Below are 24,088 nucleotides of genomic sequence, written 5' to 3'. Positions count from 1 at the left end.
CCAAACAAGAGGTATGGGATCTGATCGCTGTATGGGGAGACAAATCTGTGCTATCAGAACTCTGTTCCAAAAGACGAAATGCCTAAACATTTGAAAAAATCTCCAAGGGCATGAAGGACAGAGGCTACAACAGGGACCCGCAGCAGTGTCACGTGAAACTTAAGGAGCTGAGGCAAGTCTACCAAAACACCAGAGAGGCAAACAGCCGCTCTGGGTCAGAGCCCCAGACATGCCACTTCTATGATGAGCTGCATGCCATTCTAAGAGGTGCCCCTACAACTACCCCACCACTGTGTTTTGACTACGTCAATGGAGTAGCATGCAACTGGGATGCGAGTTTTGGGGACGAGGAAGATAGCTCACAGCAAGCAAGTGGAGAAACCATTTTACCAGACAGCCAGGAACTGTTTCTCACCCTGGACCTGGAGTCAGTACCCCTCGAACCCACCCAAGTCTGCCTCCTGGACCCGCCAGGTGGAGAAGGGACCTCTGGTGAGTGTACTTTTGTCAATATTATACATGGTTTAAAAGCAAGTGTTTTTAATGATTAATTGCCCTGGCATTCGCGGCCAGTACAGCTAGTGGAAAAGTCTGTTAACGTGTCTGGGGATGGAACGGAAATCCTCCAGGGACATCTCCATAAAGGTCTCCTGGATGTATTCCCAAAGTCTTTGCAAAAGGTTTCTGGGGAGGGCAGCCTTATTTTGTTCTCCATGGTAGGACATTTTACCATGCCAGGCCAGTAGCATGAATTGTTGCATAACACAGCGTATGTTCCCGGTGTTTTCTGGCATTCAAACAACATCCATTCTTTATCTCTCTGTGTTATCCTCAAGAGAGTGATATCATTCATGGTCTCCTGGTTGAAATAGGGTGATTCAGAGGTGCCTGTTCCTGCTGGGCTGTTTGCCTGTGGCTGAACAGAAATGTTCCCCGCTGTTAGCCATATGGTGGGGGGTAGGGTGAAGTGATCATCCCAGAGAATTGTGTGTGTGTGCGGGGTCATTAGTTAGGTTAACGTGCAGCACAAACCCGTCTTCTCCTTCCCAGAGGCTAGCGAAGATTAGAAGGCGAAAAAACCGCACTTGCGATTAAATGTTCTCTGAGCTCATGCAGTCCTCCCACACTGAAAGAGCCCAGCAGAATGCGTGGAGGCAGACAATGTCAGAGTCCAGGAAAGCACAATATGAATGCGAGGACAGGTGGCGGGCTGAAGATGATAGGTGGCAAGAGGCTACTGGAGGAACAAACTGATACGCTCTGGCATATGGCTGAGGTTCAGGAAAGGGAGCATGAGCACAGACGGCTGGCTGCCACAGCCCCTGTGTAATCAAGTGCCCTCCTCCCCAAGTTCCATAGCCTCCTCACTCAGATGCCCAAGAACACGGTGGGGGAGCCTCCAGGCACCCAACCACTCCACCCCAGAGGACTGCTCAAGCAACAGAAAGCCGGCATTCAATAAGTTTTAAAGTGCAGTGTGGCCTTGTCCTTCCCTTCCCCCTCACCCCACCTGGGCTACCTTGGAAGTTATCCCTCTATTTATGTGATGAATTAATAAAGAATGCATGAATATGAAGCAACAATGACTTATTGCCTCTGCAAGCGGTGATCGAAGGGGGCAGGAGAGGGTGTTTAGCTTACAGGGAAGTAGAGTGAACCAAAGGGGGGGGGAGTCATCAAGGAGAAAAAAACAGAACTTTCACAGCATAGCCTGGCCAGTCATGAAACTGGTTTTCAAAGCTTCTCTGATGCGCACCGCGCCCTCCTGTACTCTGCTAACCACCCTGGTGTCTGGCTGCGCATAATCAGCAGCCAGGCAATTTGCCTCAACCTCCCACCTCACCATAAATGCCTCCCCCTTACTCTCACAGATATCGTGACACACACAGCAAGCAGTAATAACACTGGGAATATTGGTTTTACTGAGGTCTATCCGAGTCAGTAAACTGCGCCAGCGTGCTTTTAAACGTCCAAATGCACATTCTACCACCATTCTGCACTTGCTCAGCCTATAGTTGAATAGCTCCTTACTACTGTCCAGGCTGCCTGTGTACGGCTTCATGAGCAATGGCATTAAGGGGTAGGCTGGGTCCCCAATGATAACTATAGGCATTTCAACATCCCCAGTGGTTATTTTCTGGTCTGGGAAGAAAGTCCCTTGCTGCAGCTTTTGAAACAGACCAGAGTTCCTGAAGATGCGAGCATCATGTACCTTTCCTGGCCATCCCACATTGATGTTGGTGAAATGTCCCTTGTGATCCACCAGTGCTTGCAGCACCATTGAAAAGTACCCCTTGCGGTTTATGTACTCACTGGCTTGGTGCTCCTGTGCCAAGATAGGGATATGGGTTCTGTCTATCGCTCTACTACAGTTAGGGAATCCCACTGCAGCAAAGCCATCCACCATGACCTGCACATTTCCCAGAGTCACTACCCTTGATAGCAGCAGCTGGTCAACGATTGCATTGGCTACTTGGATCACAGCAGCCCCTACAGTAGATTTGCCCACTCCAAATTGATTCCCTACTGACCGGTAGCTGTCTGGTGTTGCAAGCGTCCACAAGGCTATCGCCACTCACTTATGAACTGTGAGGGCTGCACTCATCTTGGTATTCTTGAGCTTTAGGGCAGGGGAAAGCAAGTCACAAAGTTCCATGAAAGTGCCCTTATGCATGCGAAAGTTTTGCAGCCACTGGGAATCATCCCAGACATGCAACACTATGCAGTTCCACCAGTCTGTGCTTGATTCCCAGGCCCAGAATCGGTGTTCCATGGCATGAACCTGCCTCTTTAACACCATGATGTCCACACTGCCGGGGCCTGTACTTAGAGAGAAGTCTGTGTCCATGTCCTCATCACTCTTGTCACTGTGCTGCTGTTGCCTCCTTGCCTGGTTTTGCTTTTGAAGGTTCTGGTTCTGCATATACTGCAGGATAATGTGCGTGGTGTTTACAGTGCTCATAATTGCGGCGGTGATCTGAGCGGGCTCCATGCTTGCTGTGCTATGGCATCTGCACTGAAAAAAGGCGTGAAACGATTGTCTGCCGTTGCTCTGATGGAGGGAGGGGCGACTTGGCTTACAGGGAATTAAAATCAACAAAGGGGGTGGGGTTTGCATTCTTGTTTTGATCCATTCCATCTCTCTTATACATCTTAGGCTGGCAGCAGATAGTACAGTACGACTGTTAGCCATCGTTGTCTCCTGAGTGCTCGCCAGAAGACAGTGCAGTACGACTGCTAGCCATCCTCCTCTTTCGGCTGCTCACTACAAGACGGTGCAGTACGACTGCAGGCAGGACTAAATCTCCATGAGATGAAACTAAAAAAGAGAATGACCTGGAGTCACTCCCATTTATGTCCAGGTGCCCCTGACAGACCTCACCAAGGTCGGCTAAAAGAGCACCCAGGAAACAACGACGGCTACCAGTCGTAATGCACTGTCTGCTGCCAAAAGACAAGGAGCTGCTGCTGTGTAGCAATGCAGTGCCACGTCTGCCAGCACCCAGGAGACATACAATGACGGTGAGCGGAGCGGGCTCCATGCTTGCCATGGTATGGCGTTTGCCTGGGTAACCCAGGAAATAAAGCTCGAAACAATTGTCTGCCGTTGCTTGCACGGGGGAGCCTGACGACATGAACCACCCACGACAATGTTTTTGACCCATCAGGCACTGGGAGCTCAACTTGGAATTCCAATGGGCGGCGGAGACTGCTGGAACTGTGGGATAGCTACCCACAGTGCAACGCTCTGGAAGTCGATGCTAGTCTTGGTGCTGTGGCCGCACTCCGCTGAGTTAATGGTCTTAATGGTCTTGGAGTGGGGACACACCCAATCGACTGTATAAAATTGATTTCTAAAAAATTGACTTTTATAAATTCGACCTAATTTCATAGTGTAGACATATCCTAAGTAAGGTAGCTCACAAAACAGCAATAAGAGGATTTTCCCCTCAAGGGTAAAAAAGTAATATTAGGAGGCTAGGAATCTCTATCATCAGTTCCTAACACTGGCTTATTCTCTGTATTTGAATTTGCATATTGAAAATATCCTTCTGATCACTGATTGTAAAGCCTTCCTGACTTAGTTTTCTCTGTTAACACTATCTCTCTAGCTGTAAATCTATTAAAGTCAATTCTAAATCAATGCATTCTCGTGTTAATCCAAAAATACAAAGTACAATGCTTAGATGTGTTTTCCCTAGATAATTTCATTTAGGTCCATCAAAATATTCCTGAAACAGGCAAACCAACAGCTGTGAAGCAGGACTGAGGCAGCACAAGAGCATTGGTTTCTATTGCCTTACAACAGAAATCGGCATGTATTATTTTCTACATTGTTCAGAATGAACATGTGGCTTCATCTGAAAAGCAAAACATCTTTCAAAGTAGCAAACCTATATTCTGAATAAGAAATCCTTGAACTCGTCTCTCAAAGATAATTTTGGTGTAAATGACATTGCTAAAAGCAATTTAACATTTCAATAATGCCCCCTAAGTCAACCAAGAAATAATAGTGCCATTCACATAATTTAAACACAGTCCTAGTAGAATATTAGACTAATAGCACCTAATAACAGTGCAATGGACATTTGGAAACATTAAGAAACTGTGAAATGAGGAATTGGGGGGTGAAGCCAACAGCTAAAAACCATGTGTTACAGAATACAAGATTTTTCACAGAAGAGATTTAAAATAATCACTTACCTAAAATATCAGGGCTAATTATAGACGGCGTTCTCAATGTTTATTTTTGGTCTTTTGATGTGCTTATTTTATACAAAATTAGGTCTCATTTTCAGATGTAAAATGTGTGTTGATCAGTGTTTAAATATTTCTCCCCTTAGGGAAAAAATCCAGTTTCTAACAGTTGATATTTTCATACCATAAATTGAGGACAAGCAGAGCATCACAGCAGCAGAATGTGCATTTCTCAAACAAAAGTGATGCACCTCAATAGCACTTCCTTGAAGATAAATACTTCTGCCTGGTAAACTACAGGGCAAACACTGCTCCTACATCTGCAGCCGTGGACGATTCCCCAGCAGAATGGGTGTGTGTGATGGAGTGGGGGGAATTCGCGTTGGGGTGAACAGGGATTTGATTGCATGCAGTCTAGCTCTTTGGGACTCTCTTGTGCACAAACAGATTCTTCCAGCCTCTCTTTTCACTCCCTGTAGCAGGGATGGGTTGGGCCTGCAGAAGCTCCTGCAATAGCAGCAGCAGCGAAGCTCTACAGCCTGGGCTGAGCAGTATTTCTTTTCTCATGGAAGAGAGCAGCACATAGCCCAGCATTCCAGTTCTGGGGCTAGGTGTGCTGGTTTTCAGAAATTGTACCTTTATTTGCTTAACAAGCAGCTTGTAACTAAGGCTATGGGTTTGTCACAGAGGTCACAGATTCTGTGACTTTCCAGGACCACCATGACTTCTGCAGCAGCCAGTGCAGCTGGCCTGGGGGCCGCCTGAGCAGTTCGGGCAGCCCATGGGCCAGCTGCACCCGGGTACTGCTAGGGCAGTCTCGGGCCACTGCGCCCTCTACCCCAGAAGCAGAAGGAGCTTGGGTGTGGGAGGGGGCTCAGGGCTGGGATAGGGGGTTGGGGTGCAGGAGGGAGTGAGGGCTCCAGGCGGTGCTTACCTTGGGAGGCTCCCCAGAAGTGGCGACATGTACCTCCCTCAGCTCCTAGGCAGAGGTGTGGTCCGCGGCTCTGCACTTTGCCTTTGTTCGCAGGCACCGCCCTCACAGCTCCCATTGGCTGTGGTTCCTGACCAATGGGAGCTATAGAGCCAGCTCTTGGGACGGGCAGTGCACGGACACCCCCCCCCCCCGGCATCCCTCTGCCTACGAAGGAACATGTATGTTGCCGCTTCCAGGGAGCTGCATGGAGCCACCCTCCCAGCAATGATGTCTGCCCCAGGCTATTTCCCCACTCCCCAGGGCTGCCTCCCCCCAGACCACCCAAGATTTAATCAGCGGTATATAGTATAAGTCATGGACAGGTCACAGCCTGTGAATTTTTGTTTACTGGCTGTGACCTGTCCATGACTTTTACTAAAAACACCCATGACTAAAACATAGCCTTACTCAAAACTGCCTGCCAAGGGAAATAGACAGTGTAAGCAAAAAGGGAACATCAGGTTTCATAGTATGGGTCCTATCACATTCCAGCAGCACGCTACTTGTCATGACACAGTGTAAAACAGTTTCTGTAAGTCTTTACAGAATTACAGTCCATTGCTGTAATTAGCTGCCTATATTTTAACTCATTCCTAGTAAAATTGTCCCAATTTTCTTACCTCTCACCCAGTTCGGTGAAGAAAACATGCTCTACTGAAAATCTGAACACTGCACAACTGTGAGTTTGGCTGCTTTCCATTGTTTATTTCAGGAACACTGATATCCCCCTCACAATCTTTGCTTTTGTTTACAATGAAAGATAGATGAGAATGCTTTATACATTGTAATCTTTTACCTAAGGATCTCAAACACCAAGGACTAAATTCTGGCTGCTTCTATGGGGGAAAAGGAGTGGATGCAAGAACCCTCTTGCATAACTGTGTTGCCTTCCCCATGAAGGGGATGTGTCTGGAGGTGGGGGTGGTGTTGTGTGGCCATAGCAAAGAGTAGCAGATCAGTTACTGTGAGACAGGATTACTGGCTCTATCAGTGCCAAGGAGGTAGATCCCATTGCACACAAGTACAGCGAGTCTTCTGCTTGCATGTCAAAGGCCTCTTCTTCATCTTCATTACTTTGACTCTCAAGAACCATAATTTCGTCCTATCTCAACACTCCTCTGAAGTGAACTGGCATTTTTCTCCATTTTTCAGATAAGATAACCTAAGCATTTATTTTAGAACATAATAATGGTCATACTGGGTCAGCACAATGGTCCATCTAGCCCAATATCCTGTTTTCCGACAGTGGCCAATGCCAAATTCTTCAAAGGGAATGAACAGGACAGGTAATCATCAAGTGATCCATCCCCAGTCATCCAGTTCCATCATCTGGCAGCCAGAGGCTTACAGACACCCAAAGCATGGTGTTTCATCCTGGCTAATAGCAATCGATACACCCATCCTCCATGAACGCATCTAATTCTTTTTTGGAACCCAGTTATGGTTTTGGCCTTCACAACATCCCCTGGCTATAGTTCCACAGATTAACTGTGAGTTGTGTGAAGTACTTCCTTTTGTTTGTTTTAAACCTGCTGCCTATTCATTTCATTGGGTGACCCCTATTTCTTGTGTTATGTGAAGGGGTAAACAACACTTTCTTATTCACTTTCTCCACACCATTCATGATTTTATAGACCTCTCTCATAGCCCTTCCTTAGTAATCTCATTTCTAACCTCAACAGTCAAGTCTTTTTAATCTCTCCTCATAGGGAAGCTGTTCTATACCCCAAATCATTTCTGTAGCCCTTCGCTGTACCTTTTCCAATTGTAATGTGCCTTTTTTGAGATGGAATGACCAGAACTGCACGCAGTATTCAAAGTGTGGGCATACCATGGACTTATATAGGGCATTATAATATTTACTGTCTTCTTAATCTCTCTCATAATGGTTCCTAACATTGTTAGCTTTTTTGACTACACATTGAACGGATGTTTTCAAAGAACTATTCACAATGACTCCAAGATAGCTTTCTTGGGTGGTAACAGCTAATTTAGATTCCTATAATTTTGTATGTATAGTAGGGATTATGTTTCCCAATATGCATTACTTTGCATTTTTCAACACTCAATTTCATCTGCTGTTTTGTTACCCAGACACCCAGTGTTGTGAGATCTCTTTGTAACTCCTCGCAGTCAGCTTTGGACTTAACTCTTTGAGTAATTTTATATCACGCACAATCTTTGCCACCTCACCGTTTATCCCTTTTTCTAGATCAATTATTAATATGTTGAGCAGTACTGGTCCCAGTACAGATCCCTGGGGACACCACTATTACCCTTCTCCATTCTGATAACGGATCACTTATTATTACCCTTTGTTTCCTGTCTTTTAACCAGTTATTGAGTCATGAGAGGACCTTACCTCTTATCCCATGACTGCCTACTTCGCTTAAGAGCCTTTGCTGAGGGACCTTGTCAAAGTTGTTTTGAAAGTCCAAGTATACTACATCCACACCTCTAATAGATTGGTGAGGCATGACTTCCCTTTACAAAAGCCATGTCGACTCTTCCTCAACAAATCCTGTTCATCTGTGTGTCTGATAATTCCATTCTTTACTACAGTTTCAACCATCTGACTGGTACTGAAGTTAGGCTTACTAGGCTGTAATTGCCAGAATCACCTCTGGAGACTTAAAAAAAAATTAACATAATATTAGCTATCCTCCAATCATCTGGTATATAAGCTGATTTAAATTATAATATAACATACTAACTGTGATATGCAACCTATGTGGTGACTTGCCCAAATAATGCAGAGAGTTAGTTGCAGAAATGGGAATAGAACTTATGATTAGAGGAATGACCCAGGAGTCAAAGATCACAAAACAACAACCCCACCTTTAAGTCCAGGCAATTAGCCTGGCTTTGGCAAGGATAACCTCATTAGGAATTAATCTATCCTCTATGTGTGGGGAAGGAGGCAAAGAAGGGAGGTGCTTGGAGAGGGAAGGAATATTAGACACATATGAAACCACCTCAGGGGAACTGATGTCAAGTGGAGAGGTGGATATTTTGCAGCAGCCAACTAAATTTTCATCAAGAGTGAAATCTACAATGGTGTGGAGGGCCTTGCACCCTGGAAGCCTAGAGTTCAGGGAGAGGGAAACTGTAGAAGTAGTGGCTGCATAGGAGGGCCTCTGCACACACTCAGAGATCTCTGAACCAGCTGTAATAGGGCAGCACTGTGGGAGGACCAGGTCAGGGACCATTGTCTTTTTGAGACTGTGCTTTCTAGAGGCCGTAACACCTAATGGAAGAAGCACAGAGAGGTTGGAGCCACTGCTGATTGCATACGATAGGCAGGTATGCAGTGGGGGTGAGGTAGGCTGTGCTGTACTGAATCTGGTCACTGGGTTGTTGTGTGTATTTCCTATCAATTGACTTGATTCACTTACTGTGTAATAGAGCTTCAAATTTTTACACAAAACTCTATTTTCAAAATCTCTATATTTCAAAAATCATTAGAAATGTTCATAATGCAGTCTCATCTTTGTCCATTTTGGAGATAGAGAGAACCAGTGTGCATGTTTGCTTTTCCTTGAGAAGTGACAGCGCATTTTAACTACACGTTGAACTACCTTGAGGTTTTTGCAAACAGTACTTAAAGTAAAATGCATGAACAACCTGCATCTAAGGAATAAAGTAGACCAGAGAAGGGGAAAAATCAACTAAAAAAGCCAAACCAAATAAAACTATATTAAATTATAAAAGAAGACAAGACTATATCCTGTCTAAAAAACGTAAGACAACATCAGGTAAATTGATATTTAAGCAATAATCCCAAAGTAGCGGAGCATTTAACAGGCAATAAATGCTCAGGTATATAAACCACAAACGTTTGCATTTGAGCACAGAAGCATTTTGCAATGGAGCACTACTTAGTGGTCAGAATGTGGTAAGTGGAGTTAGCCTGGTGGTTATAAACTCAATCACTGAGGTCAGGCTCTATTTTCATCTCTCCCACAACCTCCCCAGTAACGTAAGGCAAATGTTTACCTTTTCAAGGCCAAATTCAGGGGTGACCAAAACAGAGGTATAAGTTTCATATGAGGAGTATGCTGGTCATAAAGTAAGTGTAAGTACAGTAAAACCTGCCAAGAGCAACCACTCATGGGAGTTAGCAAAAGTGGTGGTCTCTTCTCAAAGGTTTGCACAGCAGACAGTGGTGGTGTTCCGTGGCCTCTGCAAGTAGTCACTTGTGACAGGTTGTCTCTCCTGAGAGGTGGTCACTAAAGGCAGGTTTTACTGTAGGTTCTAAGTGACAAAAGTGATTTATCTTGTGCTGACGTGGCAGTTGGCGAGTGTGCAAAATAAGTGTAATTTACATTCTGCAGGAAAAGGAACTAACGAGAGTGCAAGATACAGTTGGCCATCCCTCTACTTCATCACTAGTGCTTCCAGTGGCCAAATCTGGCCCCGGAGTATGAAGGAAGGAGTCAATCATATTGCCTTCAGTAGCATCTACTGAAACAGGCTGAATTCAATACCCTCAGAATACCAGCAGTAGTGTCCACCCTTCTGCTGAGGCAGCAGAAGCAGCTGAAGTATGGCTTTCTGGTATAGAGAAGCCCATAATGATGCAAGTTCCTTATGCCCTATCACTTGCTGCAGACTAGCTTTGGAACAATCAGAACTTGTCCCCAATTTAAACTAAAGCTGTTTAAAAATCAAAACAAATTAGTATATAATTATTATAAATTTATGTGGGAAAAATTGCACAGAAAGCACTGAATCTTTTGTAGCACCATTTCCAAAGCACTTGCAAAGAAAAAGCATTAAATAACAATATGTTATTTTACTTGGAAATGTATGCATTAATGCAAAAAAAAAAATTCCTCAGTGGCTACATTGTGTAAAGCTTCATTTTATGGTAGTAGCCTCAAACATGTTTGACATCCAGACATCCATAGCTAACAACTCCGCTTCCAAGGTTCTTTCACTAGCAATATTATATTTTAAGATAATATCTGTAACATTTTGCCATTTTATATTTTTAAATGAATGCCAACTTTATGTATCAATTTCTATATCCTATTTTGTTGTGAATCACAGGAATCTTTGTAAACAGAACTGTAAAATAAATTTGCATTAATCTTCACAGGCTGTTTGGAAGAACACCAAGTGAAAATGATATATTCATTTGCATACTGTACTAACAGAAACTCTATTTAATAAGAAGTGGAGCATTTGCAAGCTTCATTAAAAAATAAAAGCTTTCCAAAATCTACTTGCTATACAGTGATCTCGACAAGTTCTAACAATTTCTATTCTCTTACAGGAAAAGGGCCTGTGCCTGCTCCTGTTAAAAATAATTAGCACAACTCCCATTGCCTCTAGTAATAGTGATACATATTTATATTATTATGATAGTGCCTGAAGGTCTCAACCTGGATGGAGGCCCCAATGTGCTGGGGCTGTACAGACACAGGAAAGAGACTATCCCTGCCCGGAAGGATTTACAATTCATACTGGGAGCAGGGTTCTGCCTGAACTGTCTGCCCCATTGCAGATTATATGATATCTAAGATTTAAAAAAGCAACAGTAAAAACTGCGTTTGGGACTGGATTAGGATTTTATAAACATAAATATCTAGATTCCATCAAAATTCAAGTGGGGTATAGTAAGTTCCAAAATCAGTGAGTTTCTTCTTGTATAAACAGATGATACTCTGAAAACCAGCACACAAACAAGGTATACAAGTGTAGAGACAAAATTAAAACCCTGAAGAGGGTCTGAAAACTCACACCAACAAAAGGAATTAAAACTACTGCAGCTGAGGTGCTCTCAAGACATCAGAGAAGAAATAAAAGTGCAAAGTTCAGTATGAACATTTAAGCCATCATCTGCCTTGTTCAGTGCAATAGTTCTCTGGAGGGCTGAAACATCTGCACTGAGCTTTACGCTATGTTTCTTCTATGATGTCTGTCTAAAAATCCAAGTAATGCTTTTAATTCCTTATACTCATTTTAGCTTACTTCAATCTTAGTTTAAAGTTTGGAGTCTGCTTTGGTTTCCTTTGTTCTCGCACCTATTTTTGAGCATACAAACACCAATATGGGTTGCTCAGCGACATGAATTGACATTGCCTTGGATTAAAAAGCTAGGCTTTAAAAATGTGTGAATAAATAGGATTTTGCTTTGAAATCAAATAATATTTCATATGAACTACTATACTCATTTCTGCCTTATCATAGCAGAAAACAGAAACAAGTCAAAAATAAGCAAATATATAAATATTGTGATGGGCAAACATTTTAATGCAGGTAATATTTCAAGGATGAAGTAGTCAGACCATGAATTTCGTACAAATCAAATAAACTATATGGAGATATACCTAACTTATAGAACTGGAAGGGACCCTGAAAGGTCATTGAGTCCAGCCCCCTGCCTTCACTAGCAGGACCAAGTACTGATTTTGCCTCAGATCCCTAAGTGGCCCCCTCAAGGATTGAACTCACAACCCTGGGTTTAGCAGGCCAATGCTCAAACCACTGAGCTATCCCTCCCCTCAATGCTTCACTGATACTCAATAACTGTGTTTAAAAACAAACACACACAAGTATTTTAAGAAAGATATCCAAACTTTCCACCTGAGGTTTTTCACAGGTAAGCTCCAGATGTAGGTTCACAGCTGACTATCCTTGGACTGGATCCTAGGAGCTGGCTGTGAACATAAACGCAAGAACCATCCCCTTAACTTGATCAGACTACTTCCTGTTCCAGACAGGAATAAGAACTCTCCCTATTCCAAAACAAGATGAAACCACTATGATCTACCCAGAAAAACTTCTGGATCCTGCCAAACTTACTTACAGAAAACTCTACCCAACCAACCGGCCAAGGAGAAGATGAATTAGCCAGGTCCTACAGCCACTTCTAGAACACCGCTAAAGACATTCTACTACCAAAACACCTACTCTCAATCCCCCCACACCAATGCAGACAGTCATCTTTCTCAGTCGACTTGTGAAAGAAATAACTGAAAGTAGTCAGTGGCAGACAGAACTTCTACAAACCTATGACACTGCCATAACAAAGGCAAACAGAGCCTACCTCTTCTTTGCCACTGAGGCAGAAAAGTGAAGCTCAGCAGAACTTTTCTGGGCTCCAAATCATTTTGGAAATACAGACTGGCTCTACTCAACCCTAAGACACAGTACCTCTTTTTGTGAGGAATTGTCCCAAAGAAGGTCACCTACATCCAAGATGGCCTCATAAACCACAAGAGGAATTAGCCAAGTGCAGGACAAGAAACACAATACACCCTTTCCAAGGAAAGGAGTGACATCATTCAAGGTTACCATCTGTGACTCTGATCTCTGCTCTTCCTGGATAGAAAGAGACAACAGGGAACTTCTGGGAGCTGTACTATATCAGAGTATCAGAGGGGTAGCCATGTTAGTCTGGATCTGTAAAAGCAGCAAAGAGTCCTGTGGCACCTTATAGACTAACAGACGTTTTGGAGCATGAGTTTTTGTGGGTGAATACCCATGCATCCGACGAAGTGGGTATTCACCCACGAAAGCTCGTGCTCCAAAACGTCTATTAGTCTATAAGGTGCCACAGGACTCTTAGCTGCTTTTACTATAACAGAGATTGTCAACACTTCCTTTCAGGAAGATAATTTACTGCCTACCGTAAGACATGTAGTAGTCATACTAAAGAAACCATTGTTTGATGCTAGAAGCCCCACAAACTATCACCCAATGCCCAGCCTCACTTTTCTCAAATAAGCTGACTGATAAGATAGACCAATCTCCAGTGCCACATGAACCTGGTTCCCTCTCTGTGAAGCTGTAGGGCACAAAATGGTGTTGCTATGGAGTTGACCTTTCTACTGACAAGGAACACATATCTATACTCATTCTGCCAGACCTCTACCATCAATCACCAAAGCTGAAGGAAGGAAAGGAAGGAGGGAAAGGAACTTTAAACAGTTCAGGTCCCTCTTCTTGGAAAGAACCTAACAGGCTGTTTTGGACAACTGTTCTTCCACCTCCAAAGCCCTCATTTGAGCTATAAGGCTCAATCTTCTTCCTCAATATTATTCAAATCTATTTAAAGCCATTGGGAGAGCTGGTGAGATGACATAAGTTGAAGTGCCAGCAGTATATGGACCTAACCAGGTCTACACGTAAACACCACTATCTCTCAGCTATTTTAATGCTTAATCAAAATAATGCAGGCATAACAAGATCTAAAGAGTAGAAGTTGAAATGAGAAAAATTTAAACTGAAAATAAGGTGCAAATTTTTAACAATGAGGGCAATTAACCATTTGAACAGTTTACCAAGTGATGTAGTAAATTCTCCATTATTTGATGTTTTAAAATCAACATTGGATGTTTTTCTAGTATCTATTATTTAGTTCAACCAGAAGCTATTGGACTCAATACAGGAATCATTGGGTTAAGTTTTATGACTGAAGTCAAACTAGATGACCAGAATGGTCCCTCTTCTGACCTTTAAATTTTTGACTCCATGACATTTGCTTTTGGATAAAGAGCAGCTGGTTAAAGGTGAACCCAGGAAAGACTGAGGTAATGCTGATAGAAAGAATGAAATGTTTCATAGAACTTGTCTTCTCTCACATCTCCTTCTTTTGGGGGAAACTGTCCTCAGATTGTTAAATTAGTCTGCAGCTTTGGGGCCCTTAGTGCTGCTGGAGACTCAAATAGTCATGGTAGAAAAAATGTGCCCACCTCCATCTAAGCATGACGAAAATACTGCGCCCTCTCCCAAGTGACAGAGCTATCACAGGGATCCACTCATTAATAACCTCCATGCTAGATTACTGCCATTTATCCTATCTAGAAATGAAACCACACACTGAACTCCACATAGTACAAAGCACAACTGCCAATTTGCTGAGCAACACAGGGCACCTGAACACATCATCCTGGAGTTCTGCATGTTGGGCTGGCTCCCCACTGACTAGACAGTATAGTTCAAGGTGCCTGTCCTAATTAACCCCCTTTCCCCCATGGGATTGAACGTAACTACCCATGACATTGCCTCTCCCCCTTCATAACAGACTCAACTGGAAAGTTTTCCACAAGAGTTGGACCTTAACTATGGAATTCACGAAGCCATGTTTTGTGCCCTGTTGATCCTGGGCTGTCCCAGGGCCACAGGGTGTCCCAGTGTAACTCAGCCAGCCATCAAAGGTTGCCTAAATTACAGTAACCTGTCCCTGCCTGCCTATGGGCAACAGTACTGCCCAGATGTTTTGCAGCATTAGGTGCTGCGGTTCCACCTCCTCCCAACTCCAGCCCTGTGATGGCACGCTTTTCAGGCTGGGGGTTGTGAAGAAGTCCTCTGACGACAGCCTGCCCTGTCTGTCTCAGTTCCTGTGCTGAGGGAATTTTTCATCAGCAGGTTCTAAGGCTTTTTGAGCCCTTTTATACTGATTTCCTCCCTTTACCTAGTGTACAGAGCAAGAACATCACCTGGAATGCGAACTATTATCCTCTGAAGGGCCTGATCCTGCAAAGGGCTGAGGTATCCCAACTCCCCGAAAAGCAAATGGAAATTGAGAGCACTAAGTATCTCACAGGTGGTGCTCAGAATCATACACTGTTGGGTCATTAAATAGTTATTCACCACCATTTGCATGAGACTACAGAAGAGAGTGAAACCATTGCTCGAAGTAATGCATTCTCTTGGCAGACTGATGGCATCATTCCCTTGTTCTGCCCTAAAGATTAGAAGAAAATGGCAGTGTATGTAAATTTAAATATTTCATATACTAAGAAAGATTGTCTTCCTGCTGTACTGAAAACAAAGACTTGTACTGTACATTGAGCCTTCTGGAACAAGGGAGCAGTCACAGCTGCAAGTATGACTAATAATCGACACAGAGTGTTGCAGATGGCAAACAAATTGTTTCAGAAAAATCAGTGAAATCAGGTTTTTTTTCTAGGCGGCTACTGTATTTAGGAACATATAATTCTATAGAGAATGAAATAGGAATTTTTACTTACTGACACAGGCAATAAGATCATTAAATCTTTCCTTAGGAAAGACAGGATTTTCCAGCCCTCGGAAATAGAGCTTCAGTACTCCAGCAACTGAGTTAATGTCATGGTTACTTTGGTCATCTGCCAAAGGATTTTCACCTTAAAAATAAATAGAGTAAATGAAACATGCACAGGCATTCTTGCTTAATAGTATTTCATATAAATAAATGAAGATTTGATATGACTGTGTGGGATGTCGCACAGTAGTAAAATAATAAACATTGGTTTAGAAATCCTGCCCTGTGATTAAACTGAAAAAACCCCCAAAACTCCAGCCTGAAATAAATCTTTCTTTAAATTATGTAACCCAGTGATCCCATAGATCATGACGTTCAGAATGAATATTTTGGGACAGATTATGATTTGCAATTAGTGAAATAAAGAATGTGATCATTCTTAGTGAAATAGGACTTTTAGGACTATTCCTAGGCAGCTTGTATAGAATATATAAAACTAAGAGATTTATTTGAGCTGCACCTCTCTCTTTGTATTGAAAAAGCATTCACAGAAACTCAAGAAGATGTGCACAATGCAGCTGTATGAGTTCAATGTACAGAATCAAAACCACTAAAACTCACAACAAAATACTGCATCATTTAAAAACTAAACTGGATGTTAAAACATTTTTAGCTTTATTGATATTATATGACCTTGTGAACATTTCCATAGTGAAACAATTTTCATTTTAATAAGGCGGACTTTAAAGATAGACAATAACAATCCATTAACATCCTCAGATATACGGATGTGGCATCATTTATCATATAAAAACAGCTACTGCACATATCTGCTCAAATATCATATCTGATTTTACAAGGTATGCAGTTAATATTGGAGAGTGAAAATATCATCTACTCTTTCTTCTTGCTGTTAGTCACAAGACAGATTTTCCTACAAGGGTTCCTCTTATTAAAAGATGATTTGCAAAGGTTATGCTAGAAATTAAAAAATGGGTTGTAAAATACCAAAAGAGATGACTTGGCTATTTTTTTTTTTTTTTTTTTAGAAAAATGTAATTAACACTATGCTTTAACACAATCTGAGAATTGCTAGCTCCTTCAGATCACGGTTCCTCTGCCACAGTGAGTGACATCACAACAGTCACAGACTTAAAGTAGGTTGAAAGACAATTACATTTAAAACCTCTGTTTATTCTCTCACATCTTTCTTATAAATTATCCTCTGGGATGAAATTGCCTTAGGAACGAAAATAGAGGTTTAAAATGGAATGACTTTTTCAACCTATGTTTGTATTGGCTGTGATGTCACTTTGGCAGAGGGACCAGAAAGTCCAGCACTCATATTCTGCAAGATCTAGTAACAGTGGTCTCAAATTGTGTTAAATATTATCTGATTATCCATTTAATATTTTTGCTTCTTCTGGGAACCTTAAAGATAATAAAAACAGAAAAGACAAACAAATCATCCTTTGCAGTTCACCATTGGTAAAATACATTTTGTTACAGACAGTGCAAGGGTCACAAATCTTGTGTACTTGTGTAGCAAAATATAATCTTATGTGCCTAGCGGCAGAATAAAGTGAAAATGCTGAAAGAGTCATTACTATACTGGGCAAGTAAATATATAGTTAGGCAAAGCTTGAAGTTCAGTGAATACAGTACATACAATTGCTTAAATATCCAAGAATATTATTAAATTGTAACAGATTTTTTTTTCAAGAGATGGATCTCAGGTTGCTCATATAGATGAAAATTCAATTACCTCTTTCAAATGAATTTTTAATATCATTGACTTCCACCTGGGAACCAGACACTCTGAAAATTCCCTGATGCTGAAGACCTGAAGGGTAGGGGAAGAAAAGATGAGCAATGAGATCATATGCTAAAGACTTAATCTACTGTTTAACAAGTAAATGACAAACATGAGGGGGTAAAATCATTATGCAAAATATACTTTATGCAAAATAGCCAGAGTGCTAATAAAGTGACATGACATATTTCAGAGCTTACCATATAAGTTGATAAATCTGATACAGCTTTCCACTATGAGGGGAATGACTTGTCCTGAATCCTGGCAAAAGCAAAAAGAATATAAACACAAACTGAAAGAGACAGAAGTTAGATCACATGTGAAAATGGGTTTTATTGATAATTCAAGATTGACTCAGTGGTGTTGATTAAAACAACCCCTTCCAAACAAAACTATCTCCCCACTTTTGCCAGGAGGCTAAAAAAGTTATATTAAGGTTATTATGCAAATCATCATATCAAAGAAATTCTAATTGATGGCTGAAATTTTATCCTCAATTTATCTCATTGCATGTGGTTATCTTAACACACATGAAACCTCATTTCATGCAGTTATTTTAGACCCTTGGAGCAAAATGAGTTAAACAATGAATTTCCTTTTAAATATACAATTAACATTAATTATCATGCTTTGAAAATGAAGCGTGTGCATTAATTTAGCTTATTTTTCCATTAGTAACTGGAGTGAATTTTATATACTCGGGGGCCAAATTATTGAAGATGCTTGCTCATATTACCAGGCCTGAAAGGCCAGGGAAAGGAAGTTAGTGGCCCCTATTCTGGCTCTGAGGTGTCAGAAGTGCTGCTCCATAGGCTGTCTGCAGTAAAAGCCACCAACTGGATAGCATGGGATGGTGTGCTGTCTACTTCCTGACCTGGGAATTACTACTACCGACAGCTACCTGTGCAGTGTATTCCTACCCTTAGCAGGACTGTTGTTTGAGGAGCTTGTGTACAGGGCTGAGTCTCAGCCAGAATACAGATACACATTAATGCAGCTTTAGAAGCACGTGTTCTCCTGTGTGGGGATCCATTATGGCTGTTTTCGGTGCCAGTTAGAACCTACTCCTCAATTTGTGATACAACCTGAAAGGAAGGGTAAGAAATTTAGGCCTGATCCCCAAGTTCTCTTCAGCGGGATTCTGAATAAGAGTAAGCAACAGTATGGATCTGTGTGCAGGATCAAAACCTGTATTTCTAAAATGTCTTGCCTTTCTTCGGTGCTTGAATCACAAACATGGCTTTAGCTAAATATAGGGTTTTTTGATTTATATTAAATATGACCATTTAAAAAATAATCTGTGGGAGGGAACAGAAAGTATTTGAATATGCACAGATTCTAGATCAGTTAAGTTTAAGTTTAACTTGACTATTTTTCAAACCACTGATTATCCAAAAGAATTCCTTCTCTGGGGATTTAACATGGTGGAAGGCATGTGTATTTCAATGACCCCGAGTGCTTTGCTGGTGGGAGTTTTAACTCCTGCTAGGGTCACCCAAACTGGACAGGTGTAAGGGTAGGGATCAAACAAAAAACAGTCTGTTCTCAACAGGCTCAACCTAGTCTTGTAAAAAAGTTTCAAAAACACAAAAAGGTAGCCATTCTGGCAAACAGCATGAGAGACAGAGATGGAGGAGCGTTGTTCATGACATATGCAACATCTGCTGGTGTCGAAAGGATCAGATCCAAGAGAGTGGTTACTGTTTGCTGGGTTCTGTATTTTGGCATTTTAAAAATAGGATACTATTTACCCAATGGAGATTAAGGACTCTGAAGGAGTCATCAAATATGCACTGAGGACATGAACCATATATGGTTAAAAATACAGTAGTTACTGCTTATGCTTGAAAAATAAACTTTTTTCATAACCAAAAGATACCTGCAAAAATCATTATTTGGTGGCTACAATATTTTTAGAAAAATGAATCTCAAATATGAACTAATTTATTTCAAAATTTAATATAAAAACAGATTGAGTTACAAAACCACAAAGAAAACAAAAAAATCCTCTGTCACTCACAACACGCAACCTTTTTTTTTCTTCTTATAAAGTAGCCTTTAGTTTCATGTTAAACTAAATTAGAAGTGAGAAAGGGAGAGCTAAGAATTAAGCCCAGGCAAAGATTCTATATGCCACACTTCTGCAATTTGTGTGTCTAGTTTCTTACTGGAAGACAATGGGCAAATATATATATTATTATTATATGTTTGGGGAAAAAATCTACAATGGAATTGCTGAGACAACCTAACAATTGCTTTGGTGTGCAACATTATAATGCTTTAATGGGGTTATTTATCATAATTCCAGCAACTATTCTACTTTAAATAATGTAAATTTTAGAATTTTATTTAAAAAATAAAAGGGCAAAGGGAGGGTTATGGCTAAGAAACAACAAAAATAATTACACCAAAATTTACATTTCAGGTTGTGTAGCGATTCAGTAACAGATAAATTCATTTGCACAAGATTTGCACAGTTCAGCTGCTAACCTAGTAATACTACAACAATTACAGAACAGCAAAATATTAGAACATATATCACATTTACTCCTAGCATACTTATCTATACAAGGAAAGTAAAGCTGCTAAAAGGGTATTGTTTGCAGTAAGAAATTACCAGAGTAAACATGACTATTTTAATGCCTGTTTTAGGAGTAGCCTCACAACATTAAAACATGCATTCAGTCTTAGTTTTCACATTTGTCCAGCTCATTGCTAATCAAATGTAACAGGCGATAGATTTTTGATCCATTGGTGGAAAAAATCATTTGAGGAAGGAATCTGCTTTGGCTAGATGTCACCAAGACTGATCCCTTCCACTGTCATTAATTCAGATCAAATATTTGCTATTAACAAGCACATATTTCAGATTGATGACCATGTCTTGTGTAATGAGCCATTTTTTTCTAGCTGTAATTCTGTTGTGGGGCCAGGAAAAATGACTCATCCTTTCCACACAAAGCTCATTCTTTGACTAGGAACCCTTTCCCCGGCCTTACTGAATCGGTCATTAGGCTACCTTTTTTTTTTAAGACCGGACATGCAGGGAAACAGCCTCTTTTCTTGTGGCTGAGCTCTCACTCAGTCTGTATCATAGTGCCTGTTCCAAGATCTGGATTGTGCTGGAAGGCAATACACTTTATTTTTTTCATATGTGTGTGTGTTAATTTTTGTTTTATTTGTATCTTTGCACAGATAATTGATGATAATGATGTTTATGTTTTGCCCAGTGCTATGATTTACAATTATGCCTTTATATCACAAAATGACATCTGTGTAATACCATTAGTCTTCAGTGCAGTTGCTTAGGTGTCACCGAAAGCTCAATTTGAAGACAGTGGGATCATATTTGTGCCACTGAGGGTGGAATTTGTCCTGCAAAATATTTACTACCAGTGATGATATACAAGAAGAAAAGAACCCAGCTTGACTCTCAGATCCCAGGCTGAGTTTCCAGGAGTCATCTTTTTGAAAAACATTTTTAAAATTTGTAAACTGATTACCTAAACCTTACTACTACAGTTCACTTGAAGTTTTATTCTCATTCAACACAGGACATTGTGGGGAGCAAGTGCCTGCTAATGAATACGGGAATATCTGTACATTTATAGTTCATCTCTCCATAGTCATTCTCTAGGAGGATTATGGCAGCTAAAACTGAGTTATGAAACAATTAAATTTTTTAATGCAAACCTCCCCTGTAAGGTCAACTGGAAAATTAATTTAAAGCCAGGCATGAATGCAATTGTTAGCGAGGAAGAGTCAGCTTTCTTTTCACTAGAGCTATACCTGGTGTCTGGTGTGAGAGTTCCTTCGTCCTCGGCTAGAAGCATTATTAGAAATAAAGAAAGAAAAAGAAGAAGACAGTAAATACAGCAAAGATACAAGATACAGAAGTACGCTTCTCACAATTTCACCCAATATAATGAACTCCTGAAGTCATGGAAAATGAAAACCTGGATTTCAGACCCAGTGTAATATTGGTTGTACATAGGGTTCTGATTTATTTGAAGTGACTAAAACTGTCGGTAGGAAATAATGGCAGATTGTGGGATATAGCATTAAACTTTTATCTTTTAATGAACTGCAAATTCCTAACCAAAACCAGGCTGCCACTACCATCCATACTTGGATTAAATAAATTGTAAGGAAGTTCAATGTGAATATTGTATTCTTCTGTTTCCCTCTGACTTTAGGAAGTATTATATTGATCAGCTGGGCAAGAGCCCCAAGACAGATTTGAACATCATGATCTGCCTCAGTTTACATGAGGTTTTGACCATTACAGCAAGAAGTGTTGAGATCAGCCACCCAGAGAGCTGGTGCCAGTACCTTGATAAATGATTCCAAATCACCATTAAACAACTTAGCATTATACTGTGATCGGGGTCTGGGCTTCCTGTGTTTCTGGGGTTTAGGGGGAAGGTTTGGAGGCCTAAGGGAAGGGAATATGATTACTGAGAAAGGTAGAATTAAGTCATACAATAAAATATCTGTAAGCGCGTGGAAAAGTAATAAAACATTTTAAGAGAAAAAAAGGAAAACAAAAAAACTGTACTTGTCAAACAAAGACATTTCACAAGATTTAAGTGTAACATAATAAAGAGAGGAAAAATCCTGCTAAAAGGAAATTCCTCACTGATCATTCTGACATCCCTTACAAATCCTCTTTTAAAGTTTTATTGTACACTCCCCCGAAAGTGTATGATTGGAATGGTCTTATTTTATATTATCATCCTCGAAATGTGCAGCAGGAACGGAAATCTATTCTGCCAACCACAGCATGACACACCAACATTCTAAGCATCTCTTTTATTAAGCAGAGAAGTTGCCTCATGATGGAGAAACTTCAAATGAAAATTAAAGCTGGGCATTGTTTTCCTCAGGCACTTCAAAAAACAATTCATGGACATTTTCATCTGGAGCCAGTAACTGTTAAACAGATTAGCCTCTCAGATTCAAACTGACAATTTCTTTTCACAAGAAACAAAATACACTACAATTTAGCTAGAGGAATTAAAGGAATAACATCAACATGAAAAACCCATGATGCACTTCTGTCTGCTAAATGTTCACACAGTACTGTTACACGTAACATATGGGATGACTAGAACCAAAAGAGATTACTGAAATAAGTATTCTTCTCTAATTCACAATTTATTTTGTGCACTTGACAGTACTCAGTGTGTAGTTAGTGTCCCTATATATTCAGTCAGGTTCCCTTGTTTCTATGGCTCTTTCAGGCACCAATAGAAAACCGAAAACCATTTTAAAAGTTAAGACAAAATTAATTTAAAACCTAAAAAAAATGGTGGTGAGACTCTGGGCTGATGTATTACTGGAAATTACTTTTAATTAATCTTTAAAGAAATCTTTCTCCCCTAAAACTTCTGTTTCCACAGTAAAGCTTTTGTAGCAATAGAAACTATACCTGAGAAGAGAGATCTTGCAAAAGTGACAATCTGGAACATTGCATTACACCATAAGAGTGCAGAAATGTTAAAAAAGATTTCATTCCTAGTCACCAAAGCAAAAAATTAACCTTTAAATTGATGTGTTTCAACTTTATGAGATTTTATGAAGGCTTCTCTTCTCTTCACAATACTTGACATTGACCAAACAGTTCACAAAAGTACTTTATAATTCCAGAAAAAGATGGACAAGTCAGTCCTTTATCAATTTGAAGTCACAGCATTAGCTTAGTTAGATGCTAGAATGTGTGGTGCAAGTATGCTTTTATACAATTTATTTAACAATACTCAGGTTTCAAAGTCGTCACATTCTTCATATAGATGATTTTTGAAACTTTATTATCTGTGTAGTTCCCTACAACACAAAAGAGGTAAAAAAAATCTTACCTTGTGGTCATGTATTCAGCTCTGTGACCTAGAGGAGTTCAATGAACAAGGAAATATTCAGTTGTAGCTTATGGAAATAAAAGCTTATTTTTGTATGTAACTATACTTATGCTTGCCAGTTTACTATTCATCCCAAATTATTTTTAACCCAAGTTTATTTCACAAGATTTACAACTGTATGATGACTCAGGGCAATGTGAGGTTATCGTCCATCTCCATAGTTTTAAATAACCCAAAATAATCCACGTATAAAGCTACTTCTCAGACATTTTCTCTTAAAGAACCATTTGGTAATGTAAATAATGTGATGCAAAATTCCAAATAGCCTCCATTGCTTACACTCATGTATTTTAATGACTAAATCAATATTAAATAGAGCTGTGCCAGGATTAGACTGCATCTGAGCTGGTGCCTAAACTTGTTCAATGCCAAAAATGCAGAGCTCTTGACTGTAACTGCTTGCTAATAACAATTTCTTTATTCTCTTAAGAGTGTGTCAATGCTGCACATTTAGCTGTCCATAGTGAGGCCCAAGTCACTTTCCTGAGTTGATATAGTTAATTTATATCCATGAGCTGTATGAGTAGTTTAATTTTTATCTCCCCAAGGAGCACTGCTTTGCATTTATAAATAATTAATTTAATTTACCATTGGGTTGCCCATTCACTTAGGTTGGTTTAAAGCCCTCTGAAGTTCCTGAGTCTTCTCTGGATTTGACACAATTATTTAGGTTAGTCATCTGCAAACTTTTCTACCTCACTGCTCATACC

General features: G+C 40.6%; 1 protein-coding gene across 2 annotated transcripts in view; it reads right to left on the bottom strand.

Annotated features, from left to right (window-relative positions):
- The window catches only part of SRGAP1 (SLIT-ROBO Rho GTPase activating protein 1), a 254,633-nt gene that overhangs the window by 31,054 nt on the left and 199,491 nt on the right, over positions 1–24,088 (bottom strand). For both annotated transcript variants that reach the window (XM_050923345.1, XM_050923353.1), the window contains exons 11-15: positions 23,319–23,346; positions 21,250–21,283; positions 17,661–17,721; positions 17,413–17,490; positions 15,655–15,789 (exon numbers count right to left, since the gene is read on the bottom strand). In XM_050923345.1, coding sequence (XP_050779302.1) covers positions 15,655–15,789; positions 17,413–17,490; positions 17,661–17,721; positions 21,250–21,283; positions 23,319–23,346 — 336 coding nt within the window. The remainder of the gene's footprint in view (positions 1–15,654; positions 15,790–17,412; positions 17,491–17,660; positions 17,722–21,249; positions 21,284–23,318; positions 23,347–24,088) is intronic.

This window comes from Gopherus flavomarginatus, chromosome 1 (assembly GCF_025201925.1).
Source record: "Gopherus flavomarginatus isolate rGopFla2 chromosome 1, rGopFla2.mat.asm, whole genome shotgun sequence".
Taxonomy (NCBI): domain Eukaryota; kingdom Metazoa; phylum Chordata; order Testudines; family Testudinidae; genus Gopherus; species Gopherus flavomarginatus.
The sequence above is the reverse complement of the archived record's forward strand: the minus strand, read 5'-3'. Positions and strand labels throughout refer to the sequence as shown.